At 54.4% G+C, this 10,378-nt stretch overlaps 4 protein-coding genes across 4 annotated transcripts in view; 1 reads left to right on the top strand and 3 right to left on the bottom strand.

The window, feature by feature from the left end:
- GUITHDRAFT_141456 (hypothetical protein) overlaps positions 1-2,465 on the top strand; it is a gene marked incomplete at both ends in the record, with an annotated part of 5,532 nt that extends 3,067 nt beyond the window's left edge. Inside the window, 12 exons of the mRNA XM_005829184.1 lie at positions 101-186; positions 413-445; positions 720-900; positions 950-1,012; positions 1,127-1,243; positions 1,287-1,367; positions 1,491-1,550; positions 1,633-1,677; positions 1,849-1,932; positions 2,114-2,179; positions 2,315-2,348; positions 2,395-2,465. Of these exons, the coding sequence (XP_005829241.1) occupies positions 101-186; positions 413-445; positions 720-900; positions 950-1,012; positions 1,127-1,243; positions 1,287-1,367; positions 1,491-1,550; positions 1,633-1,677; positions 1,849-1,932; positions 2,114-2,179; positions 2,315-2,348; positions 2,395-2,465 (921 nt within the window). The remainder of the gene's footprint in view (positions 1-100; positions 187-412; positions 446-719; positions 901-949; positions 1,013-1,126; positions 1,244-1,286; positions 1,368-1,490; positions 1,551-1,632; positions 1,678-1,848; positions 1,933-2,113; positions 2,180-2,314; positions 2,349-2,394) is intronic.
- A 1,979-nt stretch (positions 2,466-4,444) lies between these two features.
- On the bottom strand, positions 4,445-4,948 carry GUITHDRAFT_74122 (hypothetical protein; the record flags this gene model as incomplete). Its single annotated transcript, XM_005829185.1, has 1 exon — positions 4,445-4,948. A coding segment is annotated over one exon (504 nt), but the record flags the coding sequence as incomplete, so codon positions are not given.
- Positions 4,949-5,224: 276 nt separating this feature from the next.
- GUITHDRAFT_74155 (hypothetical protein) lies at positions 5,225-5,527 on the bottom strand (the record flags this gene model as incomplete). Its single annotated transcript, XM_005829186.1, has 1 exon — positions 5,225-5,527. A coding segment is annotated over one exon (303 nt), but the record flags the coding sequence as incomplete, so codon positions are not given.
- A 2,956-nt stretch (positions 5,528-8,483) lies between these two features.
- Positions 8,484-10,212, bottom strand: GUITHDRAFT_175455 (hypothetical protein; the record flags this gene model as incomplete). The annotated part of the gene is made up of 8 exons (XM_005829199.1): positions 8,484-8,513; positions 8,563-8,622; positions 8,717-8,776; positions 8,822-8,860; positions 9,011-9,082; positions 9,129-9,230; positions 9,275-9,301; positions 9,484-10,212. The coding sequence occupies 8 exons, from the start codon at positions 10,210-10,212 to the stop codon at positions 8,484-8,486; spliced, it is 1,119 nt and encodes a 372-aa protein (XP_005829256.1).
- Positions 10,213-10,378: the final 166 nt, after the last annotated feature.

A 10,378-nucleotide genomic window follows, 5' to 3' on the forward strand; every position in this document is an offset into this window, starting at 1 on the left:
AGGAGGAGGAGGATGTTTCTAATCGCTCCGGTGCAGCTTGTCCGTCGGAGACTCTTCCCAATCAGTTCCTTCCTGGACTGACGTGACGGCGAGTGGTGAGGCCATGCGGCACATCGTGGCGGAGGCAAGGGAGACAGCAGAAGTGAATCTTCCTCCTGCCGTCGGGATCTCCAACGAGCTCAAGAGGTAGAGAGAGAAGGAGAGGAGAGGAGAGAAGAGGAGAGAAAGAGGAGAGAAAGAGGAGAGAAGAGGAGAGGAGGATGAGGGAAGGGGAGGTGATAGGGGGAGGTTAGGGGGGGTGAGAGCGAGAGGAAGGAACGGGGGGATCGGGGAGAAGGGGAAGGGAAGGGGGGGAAGAACCTGCTGCTGTACCTTGTTGCCTTGAGGACTTTGTTTTTGATTTTGTTTGCAGGAGGCCGCACGTGCTCATCGTCGATGACAACAGGTGGTGGAGGAGAGTCTGACGAGGGCGCTCGCTCATGATGCTGGCGCAGCGTCTGCCTCAAAGTGGCAAGAAGGATGTTTGAAGGTGAGACGGAGGGATGGAGGAGGAGAGGAGCAAGAGGAGGGATGGAGGAGGAGAGGAGCAAGAGGAGGGATGGAGGAGGAGAGGAGCAAGAGGAGGGATGGAGGAGGAGGTGTGGAAAGGATGGGCGAGTAGAGAAAGGAGCACTCCAGTAGCGAGACCCGGGTTCGAGGTCCTGACAACGGCTTCGCAGACTTGAAGTGCACTACGGAAGTCGCTTCCCACGGGCTCCAGGCGTTCATGTTCGTCTGCTCCTCGGCCAGAGACGGTCGATGCTGACGCCTCCTGCCCTCCCCAGGATCGTCAAGGAGAACCCCAGCTGCTTCGACATGATCCTTATGGATCTTCGTATGCCCGTCATGGATGGTGTTGAGGTGGGGCTGAGCTGAACCCTTGCTGGGATGTTCATGCTGGTGGGCTCAGGCGACGAGGAAGATCCGGCAGGAGCTGCAGTCTGACATCCCCATCGTTGCCTTCACTGCTGAGGTGCGAAGGGGTGGAGAGGATGGAGAAGTTTTAGGCCGGACGAAGCTGCAGGGGGAGGGGAGGGAGGTGGAGGAAGTGGAGGGAAGGAGAGAAGGAGAGTGTGTATCGTAACAGGGGGAGCAGATGATGGAACAAGAAGTTTTGAACGAGAGCGGCTTCAACAGCATCATCAACAAGCCTGCGACCAAGGGAATCTTGTCGTCACATCTCTTCAACCTCGTCATCAACAAGGTTGTGCTCCTCCTCTCTTTCCTCGCTCCTCACGCACTCTCAGACGGGTTCCCTACTCACCAGCCTGATGCAAGAGAAGAAGCCGGAGGAGCCGAAGCAACCTGAAGATAAGGCGTCACGCAAGGTGAGGAGATGGACAGGGAGGGTTCTAGCGACGAGCAGCCATGTTGTAGGACAAGGATGATGTGGTGATGGGGAGGAAGAAGATGAGACACGCTATCTCTCACAGATTGATCGCTTGTGGCAGGTCAAGTGCCTCATTGTTGAAGACAACACCATCTGCCAGAAAGTTGCAAAGAAGATGCTGGTGAGAGCTTGCAACCTGCCCTTCCATTCCCTCCTCCTTGGTATTTTCATCCTGTTTTCCTATGCTGAAAGATTGTTTACAGGAGAAGATGGGATGCGTTTGTGAGTGTGCAGACAACGGAGCGATCGTGAGACCTCTCGTCTTCCCTCCCCTTCTCATTCGTATCTCCGTTCTCTCCTCTCTCCTCTCCCTCTCTCCCTCCCTCCCTCCCCTCCCTCCCCTCCCTCCCTCCCTCCCTCCCTCCCCTCCCTCCCTCCCTCCCTCCCTCCCTCCCAGTGCCATTGAACCGTGATTGCAGGCCATCGACCTTCTCAATGCCGACCCCAAGCGAGCAGACTTCATCTTGATGGACCTTCGCATGCCCGTCATGGACGGGTTTGAGGTGAGGGAGAGAGGGAGAGAGAGGGAAGAGGAAGAGATAGGGGGGAGGAGGGGGAGGATAAGGGGGAGGGGGAGGGAGGGGCAGAAGGAAGGAGGAAGAGAGGGAGGGGCAGAAGGAAGGAGTACGAGAGGGAGGGGGAGAGAAAGGGTTTGTGCGCATTTCGTGATCCTGTTCTGGATAGGCGACGCAAAAGATCCGCAAGGAGCTGAACAGGTCGGAGCTGCCGGTGGTGGCGCTGACGGCTGAGGTGAGATGAGGAAGGAAGAGGAGCGCGAGGAGGATCAAGAGAAGCAGGGGGATGAGAAGTGAACGGAGGGAGAGGGAGGAGGAGGACGAGGAGGAGATGGGAGGTAAGGGGAGCATGCATGTGACTTGCTTACAGGTGGTTGATGACTCGCAAATGGAACTCTTTCACGGTTCGTGCTCTGCTCCTCTCGTGATTCTCACCTGACAATCGAGCAGGCGTTCTCAACAAGCCGGCTGATGTCAAAGTGCTCAAGGCAGAGATCGCCAAGCACATTCCTTGGTTCTAGAGCAGCGAAGAGGAGAATGAGAGTGGGGAGTGAGTAGTTTATGCTTGTTTGCCGCGTGTTGACGAAAAAATAAAGAGAGTTTTTGACAACCTGAGGGGCGAGGACAGGTTTCATCTCCTCACCCAGCCAGCTTCTTCCAGTGCCATCACGGCAAGCTGCTGGATCGCTTCGCTCTGCTTGTGCTGCTCCATGCTCAGCAGCAGCAGCGGCATCCCGCCGTTGGCCGAGAGCTGCGCCTGCCCGGCAGTGGAGGAAGATAACACCCAGAGGATGCAGCAGCCCGGCTCGATCACTTTCTCCTTCTCCATGTGCTTCTTCATCACCTGCATGACGACGGGGACGCTGCCGGACGTGATCAGTCTTTCTCCTCCTCTCTCGTCCTCGTTGATCAGGAGGCTCAGCATCGCCATAGCTTTGCCCACCATCTGGTCGTCCTCCTCGTGCGCCTGCAGCACTCAAGTCAGTCATGAGGAGGAGGAGGGCGGGGAACGGCACACCTTCATCAGCTCCATCACCTCCTCCATCAGCCCTCCATCCATCAGCCGCACGGCGTTGGAGGATGTGACCAACGCCTCTAGCCCCTCGCAGATCACCCCGCACATGTCTCCATCCTCGCCGTAAGTCTTCCCAGTCTCCAGCAGCTTCCTGTGCAAGCCCAGCTCGACCATCGAATCCTTCATCATCTCCTCCCTCTGCATCAGCTTCCGCAGGAACGCGATGCTACTCCGCGCAATCCTCTTGTCGGACGATCCCACGAGCTCCACCAGCATTGTGGTGACCTCCTTCTGCTTCAGCTCCGATGTGTCACAAGCTCGCTCCTCCACCAGCAGCGCCAGCAGTTCCATCGCCTTCTGCACCACGTCAGGGACAGATCGGTGCGTCTTGATCGCCGTCAGAGCATATCCCGTGCCCCTCTCCTTGCAGAGCTTCTCGGCATTAACGCTGGAGCCGCGGATGAGGGCGAGGAGGGCGAGGAGGCCGATCTCTTGCACCGTCACGCTGCTCCTGCTCAGCTTCAGGCCGTTGCAGACCAGCGCGATCGCGCGGGACCTGCCCAGCCACGACCTGATCTCCGGGTTCACCTCCGCCAGCCTGGCGAAGCAGGAGGTGATGTCACGGAAGATCCTCTTGCTCACTAGGAAGTTGGACAAGCAGACCACCAGCGAGTCGAGCGCTTGGTCGTTCAGGAACGCCGTGCTGATGAGGACAGGATCCTTCTCCAGCTCCAGAAGAGCAGCCAGGAGGCGCAAGCTCGCTTCCTGCACCTCGACTGCATCCGAGTGGAACCTGAGGGCCTCGAGGACGATGTCGAAGCCTCTCTCCTTGCAGAACTTGGAAGCTGCTTCTGCATTGTCCTTGATCAGGTTGACGATCGCCTTGAGCGCCTGGTGCTGCAGTGTAGCACTCCCGCTGTGGACTCGCAGAGCGTTCTTCAGGCATGCGATCGCTCCTAGCTCGCAGGCCTTCTCCTTCCCCTCGGGTGCATCCTGCGTCAGCGCCCAGATGGCTCCACTGCTCTGCAGCTGCACGTCCTCGTTGTCGATGTGATTGCTCATGGCCTCCATCACAAGCTGGATGCCATCTTCCGCCACGATCCTCCTCGACACTGTTGGCCCGCACTGCGCAAGGAGGCGAAGGGCTTCGCATCCCTCCTCTTGCACGCTGGCATTGCTTGCATGCGTTCTCATGCCCTCGTAGATCATCTTCAGTCCCAACTTGAGGTTCGGCCCGGAGTCGTTGCCCTCCATGTTCGCCACTAGCTGCCTGGTCGCCTCGAACCATCCCATCAGATTTGTGCCCTCAATCTCAGCAGGCAGGGAGCGCGAGAAGCTGAAGCCTTGCTTCCCTGACTGCGTCTCCTCGCTTGAAGCCCCCGAGTAGACCGTCTGGTCACAGTTCAGGCTGTCGCTCGAAACTCCTTGTCCTCGGAAACCCGCAGACCTCAGCAGCGACGTGAGCTCTTTGTGGATGACTTCGAAACTTGGCCGCTCCCCAGCGTCATGGGAGAAGCAGCGATCGAGCAGATCTGAGAGGCTGGGAGAGAGGTCAGAGATGCCGTCAGGCTTCAGCTTGTCCACTGCCACTCGTCTTGCTATCTGCACCATCGTGAGCCCCTGCCATGGCTGCTTCCCCGTAGCCATCTCAAGGAAAGTGCAGGCGAAGCTCCACACGTCACTCTTGAAGCTGACGTGCTCGTCAAAAGCCTCAGGGGACGAGTAGTTTGGAGTTCCCTTGTACTGAGTAAGAGTAGCAATTGTCTTAGTGATGGTCTGGGTGACCCCGAAGTCAGAGACAACCACGCTATCGGTCTCCTCGTCCCAGAGAATGTTCTCAGGCTTCAAGTCAAGGTGGAGCTTTCCCAGATGGTGAATACCCCACATGGCTCTGCTCACATCAATCGCATATCTGATAGCATCTTCTTCGGGAAGGACACCTCCTCTCGATTGTGCCACCTGGCGAAGGTTCTTCTGGTACAGCTTCATCACCAGGCAAGGTTCCCCGTTGTATTCGCTCACACCCAGCAGGCGGCAGACGTTGTCACACGAAGTCGTGAGATCTTGCATCGTCCGTAGCTCTGCTTCCATCGACTGCAGTTCGCCCGAGCATGAAGGCTTCGGCAGCATCTTCATAGCTACCCGCACATTGAACTTGGGATACTGCAGCTGAGCCGCCCACACGTCACCCTGCGCTCCTCTGCCGATAAGCTCGAGCCTTGTGAGGCGATCAGGCTGAATGCGCCAGAAGCTGTCCCTTTGCCACCTACGAATCTCAAAGAAGTTGCGAATGGCCTTACGCAAGTTGATGTTCTCAACCACCCTCGGAATGCTGCTGAATTTCCCGCTCAGGGGACATTTCTTGCTTATCTTCAGCCATTTCTCGATGGCTACCCGCTCATAGCTCATCCCACTGTGCACTAGAAGAACCGGATCCACCATCACTTCTCTCGTGATGCCGCAGCAGAACTCCTCAGGAGCGTCATCCTCCGAGAACTCGGAGTTCAGTGCCACTGGCGCTGTTTCTGGTTGTTGAGGGGTTGTTTTGTGATCTACGTCGTTCTCCATCCGTGCTCTCAGCTGGACAGGCCAGCCTCAGCGATCCCGTCGTTTGCGCTGATATCGATTCGGGGCAGAACCCTGTCGAAGTGACTACCCTTGCAATGGGCCCTCGCACGAGTCTGGCTCAGCTCGCGATCGCTCACTTTTCAATTCACGCCACTCGCAAGCCGCCGATAATGAGGCTGGAATCTGCCTTGTAACGTGTTGTCTCCTCCTTAATTCCTGTCACCGACAAGTGTTTCACCTCCCTCCTATCCTTTGTTGAGCTCTTGTCCTCCGAATCCTTTATTGTCCTCGTGTCCTCCCCTGCCCTCCCCTGCCCCCTCCTTTCAATTCTCCGTGTATCATCTCCAATCCGCTCCGCTCCTCTCCTCTCCTCTCCTCTCCTCTCCTCTCCTCCTCTTCTCTCCACCACAGAGCATGTGGAGGAGTTCGTCGTGCAGCTAAAGGGGTAGGTCTAAAATAATTGATCATAATCAAACAATATTTCAAATGATCGACAATATACCCGTCTTCTCCATAATAAAAATTGGGGTACTTGACAAATATTCAAATATTTGACCGTAATTTCAAAGAGAAACAAAGGGCCGAGAGTTTCCTGAGCTCCTGAGTTTGATAATATATATAATTAGAGAGTTTTTGGAGGGGGTAGGTCGGTAGAAATGTTGGGGGTGACCATGGTAAAAAGGGGGGTGCAGAAGAGGATATTTGTGGGTGGGTGTAAAACATGGGGGGTTCCTTGTTAAAAGGGGAGTAGTCCATAAAGCGTCAGGGTGGTATGACTGGACAGACCAGGGGGTAGGGTGATGAAGGGGACAAGCGGGGGTGTTTCATTAGAAAAAGGAGGAAACACACCAGGACAAAAGTTCTCGTTGGAGCAAGACATGGGGTGGGGTACATTTTAAATTGTTACAACATTTTTGAGGTACGAAACAACTACTTTTTAATTACGAAAAAACTTCTTTTCCATCTGTATCGTATCCCAAGTAGTCGTTTGTCACGAGGTCTCCGGCCACCGGGCCCGAGCCGACCCGGGCCGGAGTTGAGCAGAGCAAGGTCACCGGACTCAGGGAACTGACTATTGTGACCGGGTCCGCCCCAGAATTTTTAAAAACATTTTTTGGATGAGTTGTAGGGCCGGCCCCGAGTTTACCACATGGACGGAAGTAAAACTCAAAAAGTTGAATTCACGTCTAAAAGTAGATAAAAATACTCTTATGATCTTAAAAATGGAACACATAGTGTACTGAATTCACCGACATCTCCGATAAATAAAACTACTTTTATATTATGAAATATTGTCTAGATCGAGACGGCTGAACTGTGAAATTTTCAAGGTAATTTGATAAAAGTTGATGATTTTGGGTAAATTTTCATTCTATAAAAACAAAAACACTTTTAGAAAGAAAATTTGTACCATTATTGTGAACGAGCTTGACTACCCCTCGTTGAGTCTACTACCCTACCCCCCACGGTACTCATTTAAATTCACCCCACCCATGAAGTGATTTTCTACCCCCGTAAGATAGTGATTTTAGAGCAGGTCACATCTCAGTACCCCTCATATCTGTACCCTACCCCCACATTTCATCAAAGATACTGGTGGAGGACCCTGCGTTTTAGATCCCTACCCAATCTTCGCCTTTCCATTTGTGAAGGTGGTATGTGGTTCTAGGTAGGGTGGGGTAGTGCTCTTGATGGGGTGGTGATGGAAGGCTTATAGTCCTTGGAGAAATGGGCTACATTTATTCAGGGGTAGGGTGCAGAATTGTGTTCTTTCACCCCTTATTTCTCCTTGTGAAAATACCCCCTCTTGACCAACACAACAAAAAAGGACCCCTACAAGTGCTTTCAGCCTCCCATGTACCCCACTCCAGACTTCATGTCACCCCTACCCCTCCTCGTCTTTCGCGGAGAATGCTGCACAATCCTGTGCACAACCGCAACTTGCATCATGCTTGGGCTCCCCTATTCCTCCCATCCCTCCCCAATTCTCTCTGTACTCCTCCCTCGTCCTCATCTGACTGCTTTCCCTGCTCCCCATCGATACCTGCTCTGTTTCTCTTGTACGATCTCAGTTGCAACCCACACATACTAGTATATTTTTGTACCTGCTTGTCGCTTTCTCGAACATGGTCTAGCACTTGCCAGAATCAATCATTTAGAATGTTGGAACGATCTGAAGCCACTCTGCTTGCTTCGTTTGCATGTTTCCCGCACTTTTCTCACAGTAGTGACGTCACTGTTTCAGCGTTGCTCCTTTCCTTTGCTTTCACTCAGTGAATTGTGCAATCGTATCCTCAGTTTCAATCCCCTCAATACTGTGGTCTGTAGATTAGTGCTATCATAGCTGTCTAGACGCCCACCAGACATCCTAACGTATCAACAAGAATATCGCTAAACTATTGGTTGTCATGTTCTCACTTTAAATTTATCAGGCGTCACCTTCACGTGTTGACTGTGCCCATTGGATTCGGCATTCGGCATCGAATATTTTCCACTGTGCAGGAGCTTGATTCGGGTTATCCTGGCTGATTACGAATCCCTGGGGTTTTCATTGCGCAAATACGAATTTTGCAAGACATTCTTTGCGTGACATAATGCGCCATCAGATCGCCTTCGCAGCTGCCATCATGGCAGCTACAGCTCTTTCAAGCGAGAAGTTCCGCCAGTATCTAGAGAAGGAGAAGCAGCATCTTTATCTCCCCATGAGGGAAGAAAGCGAGGAGAATCATGGAATGTACCGTCAAAAGAAGAGATAGAGGAAACGCTTGACGTGCAGCTACGTTTTTTTTCTAAGGGTTTCTTTTGAAACAGCTCTTCTGAGAGATCTTGCTGGTGGATAATCCACGAGTTGTCTTTTGGTTGCGCTTGATTTTTGTACCATAAAAGTAAAACATTCGAAGTCGTTCCGCACTGTGTCGTGTTCTTGCATGGCCTGAATAGTGCTAACTCTCAAACATCAAATACTACCAGGGTTGGAGATCAGACTCTGAGCATGCAGTCACAAGAGTGAAGATCACGAGCAGGAGCATGCTCACAAGGCGCGGAGTACGGCATCCCTTCCCTGCCAGAACGTCGCGCAAGGCTTGCTTAAGGACCTGAGGGAATCGTAAGCAATGTGAGAGTAGCAGCAGCAGCAGCAGCAGCAGCAGCAGCAGCAGCAGCAGCAGCAGCAGCAGCAGGAGGAGGGACCTGCACGTTGTAGTCGATGAGCCCTTGCCGCTCAAGGTTCTCTGCTCGCATCAGGCAGACCTGGAGGGGAGAACGTCATGGAGGGAGGAGGTGCGGAAGAAGCACCAGCGAGAGATACTTGGAGACTTCGCGCATGTAGAGGACCTGCGATGGAGAGGGTGAGGTGGGAGGAGGAGGAGAAGGAGGAGGAGAAGGAGGAGGAGGAGGAGGAGGAGGAGGAGGAGGCAAAGGAACTGGAAGACTTGGAGGAGGACAAAGGAAGAGGAGCAGGTCGTGGTGGCTGCAGAAAGAAACCATCTCATTGTTGAGGGTTATGATGGCAGCAGATTGCGAGTCGAAGGCAAGTACATCGCACTCCTCTCCCGCCTGTTGATCTCTCAACGAGGATCCCCCGACTAGTGAAGGAGTCGACCTGGCCGTAGATACACGAGACGTCCACAACCACGTCGAGCATGTCAGACGCGAGCTCGAAGGATTGAACGTCGACGGGCTGCGAGTCGGTGGCGATGTAGACCTGGGAAGGAGTGAGAAGAGGACTGGGAGAGGTTGCGATGATGCCTTGGTGAGCACGTCGAAGAGGAAGGCCTACACAGCATGTTAGTATGGAGTGGTATGAAGGGGAGAACCAACAGGAGAAAGCGAAGGAGGAGAAGCAGGGACAAGGAGGAGGAGAAAGAGGAGGAGGAGAAGCAGGAGGAGGACGAGGACGAGGACGAGGAGGAGAGAGAGGGGGCAAACAAGGCAGCGGGAGAGCGGGAGGGGTTCACCTTCTGAATTCTGCAGTTAGAGATCAGGATATCGAGCATGTTTTCGAGGGTGGCGAGGGAAGGCACGAGCTTCTGGACCACCTTGGAGACGTTCTCGTAGATGGAGTGATCGTAGATGGACGAGAGGTAGAAGGCAACGTTCGCCTCCTCAAGCCTCCTCAGGTTGAGCTGCTTCGTGACGTGGTGGGAGATGTCGCGCTGAAGGTCGAGCTTGCGCTCCTCCGACAGGCCGTCGACCTTGTGGACAAAGATCTCGAAGAAAATCCTCCTGTTCACCATGTACGCGCGCTCGATGGTCGCGATCAGCCTGGACAGCGCTGGGCCAAGCTCGTCCTGCGCGTCGAGGACGAAGAGCAGCGCGCTGGCAGGGATGAAGACGCTCCTGTCGTCGGTCGAGAGCTCCTCGGGAGTGACGGAGCCGGCGAAGTCCCAGACCTTGAACTGGAGGATGGAGCTGTGGTCAACGTCGTGCTGTACGGTCTTTACGGTGCTCTCGAGGAAGAGCGTCTCGTGAGGAGACATCTTGTGGAAGACGACCTTGAAGATGCTGGTCTTGCCGCTCCTCCTCAACCCCATGAGCAGGATGCGGGGACACTTGGATGCGCTGAAGCGAGAGGATGCCTCCACCTCCGATCCTCCTGGGGACCCTCGGCCAAGGAGGTCATGCGGGAAGGAGCTGGCCTGCGTGAGGGAGCCCTGGGGGGTGTCGTAGCCCCCTGCTGCCCTCATGCTGCTGGTTCAGGAGAGCACAAAGACAGGAGGAGGGAAGAGAGGGAGAGGGAAGGGGGTGGAATGAGAGAGGGAAGGGGGGAGGGAAGAAGAGGAAGATGGATGGGAGGGGAGGGGGAGGAGCGAGCGAAGCGACAGCAACGGGTGAGTGATGGGGAAGGTGGGT

Source organism: Guillardia theta (assembly GCF_000315625.1).
Source record: "Guillardia theta CCMP2712 unplaced genomic scaffold GUITHscaffold_54, whole genome shotgun sequence".
Lineage (NCBI taxonomy): Eukaryota > Cryptophyceae > Pyrenomonadales > Geminigeraceae > Guillardia > Guillardia theta.